At 41.4% G+C, this 17589-nt stretch overlaps 1 protein-coding gene across 10 annotated transcripts in view; it reads left to right on the forward strand.

The window, feature by feature from the left end:
• Positions 1 to 17589, forward strand: part of DLG3 (discs large MAGUK scaffold protein 3) — a 699019-nt gene that overhangs the window by 382664 nt on the left and 298766 nt on the right. For all 10 annotated transcript variants that reach the window (XR_010183050.1, XM_063937118.1, XM_063937111.1 and 7 more), the window contains 2 exons: positions 8615 to 8771; positions 9416 to 9518. Coding sequence is in view for 9 of the 10 variants with exons in the window: in XM_063937118.1 (XP_063793188.1) it covers positions 8615 to 8771; positions 9416 to 9518 (260 nt within the window). In the remaining variant the exon portion in view is untranslated. The remainder of the gene's footprint in view (positions 1 to 8614; positions 8772 to 9415; positions 9519 to 17589) is intronic.

Below are 17589 nucleotides of genomic sequence, written 5' to 3' on the forward strand. Positions count from 1 at the left end.
AACATAATTTCGGAATGATTGATACTGTACAGTTGGACATCTTAAAGATATTTGGAAATAATGTGGACCAATCCTCATCTGTTAGGGAAATTTGAAGTTCTGTCTCCCACTTGGATTGAATTGGCTTATTATCTTCTCGGAATCGGGATTTTTAAACATGTTTAATATTCCAAATTCCCAGACCCAGCTGACAGGGGATTGGGGACTATTAAAAGTGTCACATATGGGGGGTAATTCTGAGTTGATCGCAGCAGCAAGTTTGATAGCAATTGGGCAAAACCATGTGCACTGCAGGGGGAGCAGATATAACATTTGCAGAGAGAGTTAGATTTGGGTTGGTAATTTTGTTTCTGTGCAGGGTAAATACTGGTTGCTTTATTTTTACACTGCAATTTAGATTTCAGTTTGCATACACCTCACCCAAATCTAACTCTCTCTGCACATGTTATATCTGTCCCCCCTGCAGTGCACATGGTTTTGCCCAACTGCTAACAAATTTGCTGCTGCGATCAACTCAGAATTAGGTCCATGGTTTTCTAAAGAAGGATCCTTGAAAGATGCTTTTGTGCAGAACTCAAGGCACAGCATATAATGCATGGACAAAATTACAACCCACTTACTATATTGATTTAAAAATATGAAGACACCTGTCGTACAATACAGACTTTAAAAAGACAGAGACAATACGTATTTTATACGTTTTAGAGAAATGCTAAACATAAGGTAGAGATAGGAAGCCAGACTGTGCCACCCACATCCTACCCTGGTATGACCTGTCTGACCAGGTATGTAATTCTGCTGTTCAGCATCACAAATGTTGTGAGGTAACCGCTGGCTTCCTACCCTTATAGATCCTGATTAGCATTAGTTATTCCCAATAGCAAATATTAGAACTTATTCCCACTAACAGATATCAATTGAGCGGATCACTATGATTTTCACCTCAAAGTTTCTTTTGGGAAGGCAGTGTAACTTAAGAGTTGCTCCACAAATATATGAACATTATTGACAAGAAATATGATCAGTGTAACATCAGCTACAGTATGTAAATTAAATGCTGTTTTTTTTCATATTACAGCAATCAACCATTTTTTTAAGTAAATTTTATTAATATTTCAGTGCAATACAAAAGGGAGGAGTTGGGGATCAAGGAAGGGGTAAACGGAACGGCTGTACTGAACATATCTGATTGGCCATCATTTGGTAGACCCTCATGCAGTCATCTCACTCTTCCTCTTCCCTGTTCCCATTCCATTTATTTCTGGTCATTTCCTTTCCCACGATCATATGATAAAGAAAGAAAGTCCTCAACTCCTGTCTTCTCTCATCCAGTCTTCACTGTGGTACTATAATGAGGCACCATTAGGTGGTAACCTCATTGAGCAGATATTGTAGTGCATCACATTCTTTAGGATATTGAGTTCTATTTGAAGTGTGGTATAATAGATCAAAATGAAACGTCGTCAGTGGGTAAGGTCGACAGGTCCAAAAGGTTGTAAGGGTCAAAAGTTCTACATAGAGGTAGACATCTTAGGTGCCTTTATAAGTTAAGTGCTTGTTTTATTAACTCCAATTAATTTTGTAGTGATTCCATCAAAGGCTAGGTTAAATGGCTATCAGCCATTTAACCTACCAGCATCCGTTAGACTGTGGGAGGAAAATTAATAGAACCCCACCTAATAATGGAATATATGCAACCTCCACACATATAGGACCTGAGTTTGTATCAAAAATTAGCCTCTATTACTGTAGCATAGCAATGCTAATCACTGTGCAAAGGATTTTCATTGCACTTTTAACATGAAACACAGTTACCAGGGCGTCAATGATATGTTTGGGTTGCTGAGTACAATCCATGGTTACCAATATGTCCAGTCTTCCCAGTATAATGATGCTCTTAAATTGGATTATAGGTCCAACTGCATCTGGGATCATCACAGAATTGTAAGACTTGTGCTTGATTGTGTTTTTGTTATTGATCAACTGCACAGCACGACTTTTCTCAGTGGATGTAGTCGATATATGAGGTCCCGGCAGTCAGAATACCAGGGCCAGAATGCTGACACTGGAATCCCAACAGCTGGAATCCCAAATGTATGTATGCCAGGGGGTTAGGGTTAGGCTGCGGGGGGAGGGGGGGTTAGGATTAGGGTTACTTAGCTCCAGCACTTCTGTCAGGATTTCAGGCAGCCAGAGTGCCGATGTCGGCATCCTGGCTGTGGGGATCCCATTCCCAACCTTTCTCTATACAGAATATTATTACTTATTTATTTATTTATTTCCCATTAGCTTTATACAGTAATGGGATAGAGAAAATGCAAAAGACAGCTGGAGACTAATAACAACATATCCAGTGGCAGACTTTCCATACTATCCCTATAAACCGGGACACTCATGAATTAAACAGGTTCTGTGGCTGATTAAAACAGGTGAAATGCAGACTAGAAGTCAGTCAGGCACAGAACCTGTATTATCCATGAGTGTCCCAGTTTAAAGGGCTAGTATGGTAAGCCTATCCAATGGCCAACCAGGGCACCTTGTGCAGGTAGTATGTACTCCCCATGTTTGTGTAGGCTTCCACCCACACTTCAAAAATAAACTGATAGCTTAATTGCAATAAAAAGAAAAAACATGGCCGCTATATGTAAATATAATATTAAATAGCAATAAATTTGATTTTTATATGGTGCAGTTAAATACTGCTGCCACTACAACAATAGGTCCTGAAACCTATATATACATGGTAACTAGACAATGAAAAATAAGGGAGATGAACACAGCTGCTGAATTAACAAAATATTGATTTATTAAATCATATATAGAATCTAAAATATATAAAACATCACATATAAATGTGGGTAACGCAGGACCGAGATCACAGTTGAAAACAAGGTACCTAATATCTGAATTTGTGGCCACGGACAATAACAAATGGATCCAATTAATCATATATTAATTAGTGATGAGCGAGGTTCGGTTTTACTCGGTTTTACTCGGTTCTCAAAACGGCATCTTATTGGCTATCCAAAACACGTGACATCCGTGAGCCAATAAGATGCCGTTTTGAGAACCGAGTAAAACCGAGTAAAACCGAATCCGCTCATCACTAATATTAATAAGGCACAGTTCCAGCTTCAGATTGTTGTATATATACACTGGAATCAGGGTTAATTTCCTGCAATGCATTTTGTTAGTATGCTTAGAATTTACCCATGTGTGATCATGTGATAGGGAATATAGGCCCAGATTTATCAAGCCTTGATAAATTGCACGGTGATAAAGTACCAACCAATTAGCTCCTAACTGTCATGTTATAGGCTGTGTTTGAAAAATTATAGTTAGGAGCTAATTGGTTGGTACTTTATCAACGTGCAACTTAGCACTCTCCAAGGCTTGATAAATGTGGGCCATAGATTGTAAGCACCACTGGGGCGGCTACTGATGTGTTAAATGTAGTATTTAAAAAAAATAATAATAATAATATATATATATATATATATATATATATATATATAAAATCTATTTTGTATTTAATAGGCGCAATATAAATAATGTAATAAAAAATGAATAATACAATACATGCATACTGTGAAAATGGGTATACTTGTGAATGTGCACCTTTATCTGGACATTGTGTGTATATATATATATATATATATATATATATATATATATATGTTTGATAAATACACTAACTTTACAGACAAGTTTTGCTATGGCTGAGAACTGTCTGCCTTACCTGGCTACCCCTTCCTAGGAGCATTCCTGGTAATGATGCTATACTTTTCATCTCTATATTGAATTACTCAACTCCAAATGTGAAAAAGAAGGTTAGAGCTACACTATGCAATTAGAGTGTCTCATTTAACCTGAAGGAAGACTATAGAAGAAGCCTTTGTTAAGATATTTTGATGTTCTATACTATATCATGACTAAGTCCGGTTAAACCTGTTTTACAAACCTTTAGTTACAAAGGTGAATACCGGGAGTTTAATATCTGATTAACGCAAACATAGAAGAATAACAAACAGGTTTTTCTAATGGCCAATACACACGGTGAGATTCGGGCTATGCCCGATTCTCACTATGCGACAGGGGCTAGGTCGGCACATAGTCAGTATCGCAAGCACACTCATTATGTACTTGCGATACTGACTATGTGCGATTTTGGCTAAGTGTCAATTTTGACTATCTCTTCTATAGAGATAGTCAAAATTGACTTGCCTGCACAGTCTATCTATTCTTGCGATGCCAATTGTGCATCGGCATCGAATCGGGATCGCAAGGTGACTTTCACATTGCGATCTGCACTAACTTTTCTTACGATTTTGACTATATAGTCAAAATCGTAAGAAAAAATCTCACCGTATGTACACACCATAACACAGAAAAACTGCTTAAATTGTTTTACAATATACTAAATGTTTTGGAAATTAATGTAACTCCACCAATAGTTGTCAACATTTTCAATGGCTGGTTTATAACCTTTTACATAAGAGCTTCATTTCTTTCCTAATACTAATTTATATACTGTATGATCAACAAAACATCAATTAAAGCAACACAGAGATCAGGGGTCAGTGCATTGTTTGAAGACACCATAAGGTCTGTGTGCCATTGTTGTTAGAAGTCCAAGGGTCTGTGTGCTATTGCTTCGGGTAACCAACGGTCAGTGTGCCATTATTTTGAGAGATCAAGGGTCATTTTGCCATTGTTTCGGGTGCCCAAGTCTCTGTGTGCTATTGTCTTGGCTGACTAAGGGCATGTGTGCCATTGTTTCAGATGACTAAAGGTCTGTGTGCCATTGTTTCAAGTGACCAAGGGTCTGTGTGCCATTATTTCGAAAGACCAACGATCAGCGTGCATTATTTCAGGTGACCAAGGGTCAGTGTGCTATTGTTTTGGTTCACCAAGGGTCAGTTTACAATTGTTTTAGTTGCCTAAAGGTCAGTATGCCATTGTTTCGGGACACTAAGGTTCACTGTGCTATTTTTCTGGAACCCCAAAAGAGAAATTTCCCAGCACATTGTTTAGCACATCTGACAATCAGGGCAATCCAAAAAAACAGATTATGGGAACCCAGTTCTGGTCCCATCCATATGTTGTGCAACTTTGGTTCAGAGGCAAATTAGATTGAGGTTTTAAAAGTTACTTACAACCCTATACCGCTATTGGGATGCAGTTAATATATATATCGGGATACTGGCATTTAGGAGACCGACGCTGGAATCCCGACAGCTGGTGTAATTCCGCCGGCTGGAATCCGGACAAACTCGGTTAGTGGGTCCACCAGGTATTCCCACTCGGTTGGTGGGTCCACGCCACCATCTGAGTGGGAATGTAACCTGTGGCAAGCGAAGCGAGCCTTCAGGCCCGAAGCATGGCGAGCCTGTGAGGGGACTCGCTGTTGGAAATCCAGCAGAGAGGAAGAGGCTGTCGGTATAGTGACAGCCGGCATCCCGTCTGCCGGGATATCCTATGTATTCCCCGCTATTGTATGTACACAGTATAGAGGTGTTAGTTATATTATTGATGACATCAATTTTTAACATTTACAGACTAATGGCAATCGTCGGTTCAGTGTGTAACTTACTATCAAACAGGAATATAGCAAATATTAAAGACTGGTTACTAGGCACAGAGGGATAAAAATATCTGCAGTCTGACTCATCATGCAAAATATGCAATAGGGTTGGAGGTGAGGGAGTGAAAACTGAAGGGGATAAAGCAGAGTTCCCCAAACTCCGCTTTTACAGTCCAGGGTTCAAGGATATCCATGTTTGTGCACAGATGACTTAATTAGTACCTTAGTCAATTTTATGTAACTATCTGGACTCAAGTATAGATAGTCTTTTTTTAACATCAATAATTTTTATTGGATTTTATAGTAAATGCAAAAAGAAAAAAGGGGGGGGGGTACAGAAGAAAAAAAACAGGGTGGGGAGGGATGTACACGTCAATGAAATGCAACATACATTTGAGACAGTTAACATAGCACTAAGCAGGTATTCAGGTATTCTAGCCATATTAACAGATGAAAATGTGAAGGGCTAGTTCGATAGGGTTTTACCTTTAGGGAGAAGGCAATTGATAACATTATAGACATAACCGCCAGTACAAACCAAAAGGGATAGTATGGGAGATGGAGCATTCAAGAAGTAGAAGATTTCTCATTCAGACTAAATTGTAAAGGGGATGTCTTCCCTGGGTGTGATATGAGAGCGGAACCTTCCCCCTCCTTGACGTATTCATGCCAATGGAACCATCGCATAATGGGAGAGGAAGCAGAGGAAGAATAAGGCACACATTCAGTTTCCATGATATAGTGGAAATGAACCTTATGAAACCCTTTTAGAGCAGGAGGGACTACCGCTTGTTTCCAGGCTTGGGCCAAGGTTACCCTTGCTGCTATACAAATGTGTCCCAATAAGTACCTTTGGGGGGCTTAGACCTCTAGGGGATACATATGTAGGAGAGCTAAAGCTGGGGATGGGCTTAAAGATAGACATAGCACTTTATTTATCAGCGTAAATACTTCTGCCCAGAAAGTATGAAGAAGAGGACATGACCAGAAAATGTGATACAAATGTCCTAATTCTCCGCAATTTCTCCCCTATTTCTCCGCAATTTCTCCAAGTATAGATAGTCTTAAAACCTGGACTGTAATGGTAGGGTTTGGAAAACTCTGGGGAAAGGGAACTGTCTATAGGAAAAAAATAATATTTTGCAGACAAAAAGGAGTGTATGAGAGAGGGAAAACAGATGAGATTAATTAGGGAGGTGCCTCTACAGCCACAGGTGACACAGACAATTAGTGAACTGTCATTCCAACCCATTATAAAACGGCAGCTTGTAGTAGTCATGTGTGTTAGTGATGATGTCATCAACGCAAAGCTTTTCCCAGATACATTCAGCTCACTTGGAATGATGGGAATGTGACCTATCCTACTGAACCTTGTAACTAAATGTTTGAAATGTCTAACACCCAGCAAAGAGAACTACTCTGTCCCTCACTGTCAATCACTCTCAAAAGGATGCCTTAGTTTACAAATGACAAGCAGGCACACACATGAAGTGTCTGAGGATTAACAAACCCTCTGTGTATTTGCTCAGTTTTAAACCTGAATACTTACAGGAAAAGGTTAAATTAACAAAACAGAAGAAAAGAGGTGTTAGCAACACCCTACTTGTTTTGTGAGAAAGAATGTGTCAGTGAGAGAGGGAGAGCAAATAAGTGTTTAAACACCAGTTAGATGCAGACAGGGCAGCAAGAGACAGCATCGGGCTTCCTGGAACTTGAGAGAATGGTAGAAGCAGCAGCAGTCAGAAAGAATGAGGTTAAGATAGATAACTGGAGGTACTGTATGCAGTGAAAGCAGAGGGAACTAAGGTCACGGTCTAGTGAAGATTTAAGGACAAGTGAAAAGTGAAAGATTAAAGCGAGGCGGAAGAGGAGTTATCAATACAGAAGCGAACATAGGGGCCTGTAACTAATCACTGGGCCCAGTGCAGGTGAGAGTTAGAAGGAAGTGATAGAAACAAAAGAGGCAGCAGTACATCTGGGAGCAGCACTCATGTTCACAGTCAACGTCTCATCATCTATGTCATATCGGAGACCATTGAACACCGCACCCCACAAGCGTCCGCTACTGGCACAAAGGAGCAGCAAAGAGAGGTAGGAGGGAGTTGCCAAGCATGAGAAGAATTGGAGACATTTGCACATGAGGACATACTCCGCTGCTCTACAGTATGGGAATAAATATATATATATATATATATATATATATATATATATATATATATAGCAATACAAGGTACTCTGCACTCAACTGCTAAACAGTATTCAATCTGACGGGTGCCATCCACTGTAGGAACATGCAATGTAGGAAGGATTGGCGGCACTCACGGACTTATCTTAATAAGAATCACTGGCGGACTCTTCTCATAGATACGTTTCAATTTATTCAATCTTCGTCAGGTATACCTGAGTGCCGCCAATCTTTCCTACATTATATATATATATATATATATATATATTTCAATATATATATATATATATATATATATATATATATATAAAACGGGCAATAATCTGTAGATGAAAGGATAGGATGGTAAATGGAATATAAAGTATGAAGCAGTGACCATTGGAGGAGTTGTACTTGTTGGGGAGCAGATAGATGCTGTGAGATGTGATGAGTTACCTTATGTTGCAATCCATAGTTGTTCCTGCCCTGAAACTTGTCAGGAGGTTTCATTAGTGATTTCCTTTGATAGCACCAGTCAGACCGGCTGTGCAGCACTTTCCTACCCAGCTTCCATCTCATCCAGCCGTTGATACAGAGCAGACTACAACATCCTTCTCAGTCTGCCACTCGTTGCTTTTCTATTCAGTTTTGTTGCTTTACTTATAATCATATACTTAAATCAGAAGTTAATGTCTGATTTGTATCTCTTCAAGACCTTTGCTTTCCACATAGCTTTTTTCCTTTCTTCTGTTCTCCCTCTCCTTTATTCTCACTTATTCTATCATTTCCCACCTTTCCACATTCATCTTCCTTTCCCCTTTCCACCTGACTTGAGTGCTAGACATGTCTTTCCGTCGTGTCCCTAGGGAACCACGCAAGATCATTCTACACAAAGGCTCCACAGGGCTGGGCTTTAACATTGTTGGTGGAGAGGATGGAGAAGGAATCTTTGTATCATTTATTCTTGCTGGGGGACCAGCAGACCTTAGTGGGGAGTTGCGACGTGGCGACCGCATCCTATCTGTAAGTACAATGTTGACCATGATGAATTAATGTGCGCTGTAATAGTTTTGTTAACAAGTCGTTTGTGAATTAGCAAACGCAAGTCTCAGTATATGTTACTTTTTGCCTTACAAACTGTGTTTGCTGATATTGCTTGCTGCCCACCCACCTAACCTAACTTGACTCTAATTGCTGTCCTAACAGTTGCCAGATTTTAGTTTGTGCTGCACTCGTAACATTTTATGGCAGAAGAAGAAATAGTCTGAACACCGGAAGCTCACAGCCACTAACATTGGACATTTTCCCTAGCACCCCATAAGTGAGCGCAGGAAATGTGCAATGTTGGAGTACAGTAATGCTCACTACCGTAAGCAGCCACATATCACAGCGGATTGAATTACCCCCTCATAATACATGCCCATTACACACTTGATTACAGGCATTTAAAAAAACAAAACAAAAAAAACCCTGCATACTCCTATATATCTGTGCCAGATCTTCCCATACTGCGTCATACTTTTTATACTGAACAGATAGATGCTGCAGTCTACCCAAACATATAACCACCTAGTGTCTTATGTAGCCTGGGCATAATTAATACGGATAATCTGTTATTGCTGTAAAGTGCATCAGTATGTAAAGTTGAACATTTTCTTTTGCTACAGGTTAATGGAGTGAATCTACGCAGTGCAACACATGAACAAGCTGCTGCAGCGCTCAAACGGGCAGGACAGACCGTTACAATTGTAGCACAGTACCGACCTGAAGGTAAGATACATGTACCATTTTCTGGGGTGTGTGTTCACAATTGCAATCGTATCTTTCAGAAATAAAGTGGAAACTACCATTTAAAAAGACTGTAAGATATATGTAATAGGGTCCGAGTTTGCTTGAGGTGTGGGATGTTGGACGAGAATGGGCATATTGTTAAATCAGCAATCCCTTTAGAATGTAAGCTCTCATGAGTAGGGCCCTCTTCCCTCATGTGCTTATCCTTTTTCTTACTGTAATAATCTTCAGCTGCACCAAATCCAGCAGTCCTCTGCCACCTGATACTTATCTCAGTGTCGTCTGCTGCTGTAGCTATGTTTATTTACCCTGTACTTGTCCTATATTGCCTTCAACTGTAAGTTGCTGTTTCCTGTTTTGATTATTTGTTTATGTACTCTGTAATTGGGCGCTGCGGAACCCTTGTGGCGCCATATAAATAAAGGATAATAATAATAATTTACTATATACTGTTACATATACCCCTATATACTGTATTATGTTTCCCCTTTTAATTAAGACGCTATTACTATTCCTACAATATACACTGTATGTTAATGAAATATTATGTTAAAACCAGCTTCCTTCAGTGGAGTTTTTAACTAACAATACATTTGCAAACTATGTTTTTACATATGATAATATTGACACCTGTAAAAATATGGAAAACTGATTAGCAAGAAAATAACAAGATAATAATGATGATGACTTTATTGGCTGTACTCATTACAACAACATATTTAAGTTAAACATAGAAATGAGTAGGACATCGAAAGCGAATGCGCAAAATGGATTTATACATTTCTTAATTTCATTTCTGGATCAGCTGCTTTGTTCTGAATATATATTTGCTGTGTACCTTAAAGGTGGGTACACACTAGGCTATGTGCGTGGTGAGCAACATCCTCTAGTGCTTCCCCTCCCGAGTCGGGCCGCCCGACGGCGGGCATATACACTGTGCGATATCACTAATGATATCGCACAGTGATGTCACTTCGCGGCTGGCCGGAGCATGTAGCATTGGACGATGAGTCCAAATTGAGCTGCATGCACGGCTGAGATCGAGGGTCAGCAATGGCATACACACTGGGAGATATAGTAAACTATATCGCTCAGAGGGGAAAATGAGTGATATAGTTCACTATGGGGGTCATTTCAAGTTGATCGCACCAAGTAACTTTTTTCTGCTGGTGCGATCAACTAATCTCCGCCTATGGGGGAGTGTATTTTAGCATAGCAAGGCTGCGTTCGCTTGTGCAGCCCTGCTAAGCTAAAAAAGTTTCACTCAAAACAAGACCAGTCCTGGACATACTTACCCTGTGCGTCGGATCCAGCGATTATGGGGTCAGCTTTGACGTCACACCTCCGCCCTCCGTTCGCCTGGACATGCCTGCGTTTTACTTACCACTCCCCGAAAACGGCAGCAAATGGTAAGTTGACGTCCCGGAATGCCCTCTTGCTGTCCATCTGCTTGCGGTCGCCGCTGCAATCGCTATCTTCTGCGCGTGCACAATGCGCACGCCGCGTATGCGCATTTCAGACCCGTTCGCACCGCAGCGTGCGAACGGGTCGGAATGACCCCCTAAATCACTAAGTGTGTACCCACCTTAAGAATGATGTAAAAATCCAACATACACAGAAAAAGACATATGCAACAAAAAAGATACATGTGTATGTAGAGCTGGATGTATGTCAGCTTATTGTCTGTTCTATTTGTACCAGGTGTATGGCAGACTTACAGCCAAGTATACTTACACCTATTGAGAGCAGAGAGAGTGATAGTGTTAGCAATAAATGCTGTAGTCACAGTATCCTATTTGTACACAATATAATAATTTAATCGAGCATAATATATACAAGATAGAATAGTGTCTTGACTGGTAAAAATCCATTTTCCATGTAATATGGAATACAGGCACTCCATTGTGTAGCCCTTTAAAAACCAACGGGATTTCTTGCAGTAATCCAAATGGAAATAAAATAAATAGGTGGCCTCAATGGCCCTCATTCCGAGTTGTTCGCTCGCTAGCTGCTTTTAGCAGCATTGCACACGCTAAGCCGCCGCCCTCTGGGAGTGTATCTTAGCTTAGCAGAGTTGCGAACGAAAGATTAGCAGAATTGCGAATAGAAATTTCTTAGCAGTTTCTGAGTAGCTCCAGACTTACTCCTACATTGCGATCAGTTCAGTCAGTTTCGTTCCTGGTTTGACGTCACAAACACACCCAGCGTCCGCCCAGACACTCCCCCGTTTCTTCAGTCACTCCCGCGTTTTTCCCAGAAATGCCAGCGTTTTTCCGCACACTCCCAGAAAACGGCCAGTTTCCGCCCAGAAACACCCACTTCCTGTCAATCACACTACGATCACCAGAACGATGAAAAAGCCTCGTAATGCCGTGAGTAAAATACCTAACTTTTGTGTAAAATAACTAAGCGCATGTGCTCTGCAAACCTTGCGCATGCGCAGTAAGCGACTAATCGCAGTATAGCGAAAATCGTCAACGAGCGAACAACTCGGAATGACCCCCAATGTCATATAATGTAGTTGTAACTATAATAAATTTAGAATTGTTAGTTACAGCGAACCAGAAGAGGCGAGTGAGAGCTGGTGATCTTTAGTCTGTACTTCAGCTCCTCATGAGATACGTATATTGCGGCTAAAGGGGCATAACGTGGTGTTAATTTGGTATTTGCACACATATTGACTGATTTGTGTACATGCGTAGATACGCATTTTCCCAGTGGGATCTCTTATACCAGGGATATGTCTTGTGCAAGTGTGCACTGATAATAATGATGGCTTTGAAGCCTAGCATATGAATAGGGACAGTGCAGGGATGTATCATGTGTACAACTCTGCATTAGGGTGAATAGCCACAATTCTCTCATTATAGCCAGCTTGCGTTCAACTCTGTATCAGCCCAAGCTCTGTTATAAGTTATACATAATTAGGGTTTCATAAATAGCATGGTAAATCTGTATATAATTATTAGGAAGCAAAGGGAAATATTTAGGGGTATATTCGATTGCTGTCAAAAGCTGCCGTCTGTCGAAAAGACGGCAGTTTTTCAACTTTTTTAGGTCGGAAGGGGTTCCGACCTATTCAATCTAACCCCAAATTTTAACCCCAAATCACGTGGATCAGCGGAATAGCTGCCGATCCGCGTGCTTGTGTCGAAAACGGGGCCAAAACCGACAGGTTTTGGCCCCCTTTTCGATAATCTACATTCGACTTTAAAAAAAGTCGAAGTGAGATGGGGAGAGCAGCGCCGGAGACGGGGAGAGTCGCACCGGGGACGGGGAGAGCAGCGCCGAAGGATGTCACAGCCGCCGCTTGCTGGAGCTCGGGTGGACGCTGCCGTGAGCGGCGGCTGTGATGCAGGGACCGAGAGAGGATGGAGAGGCAGAGTGAATGGGGGGGGGGGGGGGGAGACGGGGGAGAGCAGCGCTACAGCAGCGGCTATATAGCCGCTGCTGTAGCACTGCTCTCCCCCGTCTTCCCTCCCGCATCTCAATTCGACTTTTTTAAAAGTCGAATTGAGATGTCATTGAATAGCCCAGGTTGGATCCATTCTATAACCCTTAGTCATTTAAAGTAATTAAGCATACTTTCAAACTGGTATATTTACAGATCTGTGCAGCCAACTGTAATGAATAAACAGGTTGCATTTCCCAGAACTAGATCATGTTTACCAGAGTAGACCGTATGACAGAATGTGTTCAGTAAGAGAAGAGATTGGACAAGTGGAGAGAAGGGATGGTGCCGGGCATTGTGTGGCTTCTTATTGTCCCAGTCTAGAGAGATGCATTTGTACACACAGTAGCAGATAGATGGTAATAGTTTGGTGCTGTGATTTAAAAATGTACAGTATATAAACGGTCTCAATTTTTACTATTCATAGTCATTAAATCAGAATACGGATTATAGCAGAGGTTATGTGGTCTTTATACCAACATTACCTAGTTTGGATTTTCATTCAAGGCCTATAGTGGATACTCTAATGCAGTTTTCCAGTAACAGTCACACTTTGGACAATATGCTGGGGTAGTGGTCCTTTAAGGAGGCACAGAGTTGGTTCTTGCTCAAGGTAGGAGCAGTTATGGATGCTAAGGGTTAAAACAAAGAGATGAGAGCTGTGGGAAGAAAGATACAGGTAGGCATTGATGACCTCATGTTTGCTGGCACCAGATTTGTGTTTGGAGTACTGTAGGTGGCAATGTGTGGCATTAAAGTAAAGGAATGCAAAGGTATTTATAAACCATAGTGAATGAACGTATGATTAGAGTGAGACTGTCTCCTGGGATATGGGCTTACTTCTGGCATATAACCTTCACCTAGACGTTACTGATTATAGAGTCTTACAGGCTAAGCAAGTACATGCATGCAGCAGACATTTAAGATTATGCTTCTTCAGGAGATTTTGCAAAGTCACAATTTTTTTTTTGGTGTTTAACAGAAAATGGACTGCTGCATTTTTACTCTGCTATTGTAATATTCTCCACTAAAACAAATTTGTTTATTAGTGTTTTTTTAATGTTTTAATTTAAAACTATCATGGTAATATACTGTAGCATTTTAACATAAAAATGTTAGAAAATGACTGTAATGCGTGCCAGTGTGGTAATGTCACATGTTTCACTGGCTGACTCTTTTCCCCACCTCTTTGGAGGGAATTCAGTAGCTGGCGCCCGGAGGATCAATTCAAGTGTTGCTCCACTCTGGCGCGCACAGCCGCTGGCACGGACATTACTGATATGTTGTTCTGTCATTTTGACAGTCTGCTAACTAGTTTTTCATAAGACCTATTTAAGTTTCTGGCTATGGCATAATTCAAAGATATACGTTAATTCAATGGTAACACCTATCTGCCTTTGTGGAGAATCCGCACTGCGAGTGTGCAGATCTGTAATGTCTCTCACAGTGCTCCAAACGTGCAACATTATTGACCTACTGCTGGTGTTTGGGGGCGTAACAAACAGCGTTCCAGTAAGTTAGGCGCGTCGGCTGAATTTTCTGGGCGTGCTAAAGACGGTGGCTGCATCCTCTAACGCAGCTTCATTGGCGTGAAAACGACAGACATCCTGAGTAACCTGCGAGTTACTCAGATATCGGCTGTTCACGGAGATGATTTAATGCTGCATCCTTGGTGGAAGATGCCTCCTGCAGCATTTGCATCATGTTGCACAACCGTACCTCTCGGAATTAGCTCTATAGATTGTTCCAACAACTTCAAATGTAATAATTTCCAGGTTTTTCAGTATTAAAGTCCATAAATGGGGATACATACTGTAAATGGGAAGAATAAAAAGACACAATTACACCCCATGTGTCAAATCGCACAGGATAAGGTGAGCTAGTCCCAAAGTACTCAAACACCCGGCTCCCGTTCTGGGCACCCAAAGTGTGATGTAAACGTCGCTCTGTGAAGATTCTTACATGCATGCTCACTTGCATAAAAGGATTATATGCACATTATGTACAAAGGTTTCTTTGTACTTTCTTTTTATCCTCATATTGACATATGCCAGTATTATCAATCCTAAATGTATATAAACAAAACCAGAACAAAGGGGAAGGGGGGTTGTAATGTAATAATGTCATTCAATCATATAGATTTAGTAAAAAGTCACTCTATCAATGCGTTTTCATGCACTGCGGTGTCTTTTGATGATGTCTTTTTATCTTGGGTTACAGCATATCAGTCCTTATATACCTGGGTTCCATCTTCTACAGTGGATTGTCAGTTTCAACTACAGTATGGTATAAATACCTGTACCCCTATGTTTTATTAATAAATCTATATGATTGAATTAATGGCCAACCCTTTAAGTGTGGGTGCTTCCCTATCTTGTATCTCAGTGTAGTTATGGAATGTATTTAAGTCCTGTAGGTAACAGAAATTCTCTATATAAGAGGGTCATGAATAAAGGCGTCACAAAATAAAATATAATTGGCATAGTACATATGTCACTTGATATATGTTATATCTATCCTATCTTCACAGGGCGTGATATGGGATGCCGGCGTTTGTGATGCCAGCGGCCATTAGAACGACACCAGCATTCCGATGTCCAGCATCCCCTAACCCTAATTTCCCCCCAGAAGCCTAACCCTGACCCTCCTCTTACCCTCTCCCGGAGGTGCCTAAATCTGACACCACCTCCCAACAGCCTAACCCTAGTTCCCCTCTCCCCCAGCAACCTAAACTTAACCTCTTCCCCCCCACATTCCCCGGGTAAAATCTAGAAGACACACTTACGTTCGGGATGTTGACGGTAGGGATTCCAACGTCTGCTTTCTAAGTGATGTGTGTGTTCCAGCATCATCATTTTGCCCGCGTGTCGGGATTCCAGCATAGGCATCCTGACCACATCCTTCTTCACATATTGCCCAGGAGTGATTTTTGCTGTGAAGAGAGAGGAAATACTCCAAAATGCTTTACTTGTTGTCCAAGCTGCCGTGTAAAATAAGGCTATGGCAGTAGGAGCATTTTACCTTGCATTTAATTATATATAAATGCTGTCAGCCATGTGCTGCCGTCAGTGAGGCAGGGATGTGCTGCTGTCAGTGAGACAGTGGTGTGATGCCGTCAGTGAGGCAGTGATGTTCTGCCGTCAGTGAGGCAGTGATGTTCTGCCGTCAGTGAGGCAGTGATGTGCTGGGACGTGCTGCTGTCAGTGAGGCAGGGATGTGCTGCTGTCAGTCATGTGCTGCTGTCAGTGAGGCAGGGATGTGCTGCTGTCAGTGAGGCAGTGATGTACTGCTTTCTGTAAGGCAGGGATGTGCTGCTGTCAGTGAGGCAGGCAAGTGTATTTCTGTCAGTGATGCAGGGATGTGTATGTCTGTCAGTGAGGCAGGGATGTGTATGTCTGTCAGCGAGGCAGGGATGTGCTGCTGTCAGTGAGGCAGTGATGTACTGCTGTCTGTAAGGCAGGGATGTGCTGCTGTCAGTGAGGCAGGCATGTGTATTTCTGTCAGTGATGCAGGGATGTGTATGTCTGTCAGTGAGGCAGGGATGTGTATGTCTGTCAGTGAGGCAGGGATGTGTATGTCTGTCAGTGAGGCAGGGATGTGCTGCTGTCAGTGAGGCAGGGATGTGCTGCTGTCAGTGAGGCAGTGATGTACTGCTGTCTGTAAGGCAGGGATGTGCTGCTGTCAGTGAGGCAGGCATGTGTATTTCTGTCAGTGATGCAGGGATGTGTATGTCTGTCAGTGAGGCAGGATGTGTATGTTTGTCAGTGAGGCAGGAATGTGCTGCTGTCAGTAAGGCAGGGATGTGCTGCTGTCAGTGGGGCAGTGATGTGTATGTCTGTCAGTGAGGCACGGATGTGCTGCTGTCAGTAGTCTCTGTATTGTTTACAGTTGTGTTTGTTTGAAGATGGTAGTGTGACAGGCTGCTGGAAGTATGAGGTTACACTGGGAACTGCAGTCGTTGGGAAATAATGCGGGGTCATGTGATCTAAAGTATCCAATCATGCATGTTATGGAGTTTTCTGTCATTATACCATGCCATTCTATAAATATATTTATATATTAATATAAAAAAACCTGACTTAGTTGTTCTTTAACATATCAGCTCATCCTCCTGCAATAAAATGTTGAGACTGCAGGTACCTAGACTCTCAAACACAGCTGATAAAACATCAGGTATATACAGCCAGGTTAAGATTTATTGTGGCTCCAGGGCATATAACATGCCACTAAGGCTGTGGGCATGTGCACTCCCAATATCCGCGGTATCCAATTTCTTATAAAAATGGTAGCAGAGTTTTCAGCACTGTAGAGAGATCTTGCGATTTCTCTAGGGTGGGTTGGAGTTGTTTGGAATCCCAATTGTGATATTTTTGCATTCTCTGCTAATGTCGTTTTTGCATAAAATGGATAGGATGCACAGGGAGACTGTACTAATTAATTTAATACATGACACCTATATATCTGTGTGCAACTGAGTCTCTGAATCTCTACACAAAGTGCAACAATGTAGCAGCTGCAGATTTTTTCAAATAAGAGTTCTGTATTTGTTACACACAATATACAAGTGTAATATAGCAAATAAATCAGCACAGTCTCCCG

The sequence above is a fragment of the Pseudophryne corroboree genome, chromosome 8 (assembly GCF_028390025.1).
Source record: "Pseudophryne corroboree isolate aPseCor3 chromosome 8, aPseCor3.hap2, whole genome shotgun sequence".
Lineage (NCBI taxonomy): Eukaryota > Metazoa > Chordata > Amphibia > Anura > Myobatrachidae > Pseudophryne > Pseudophryne corroboree.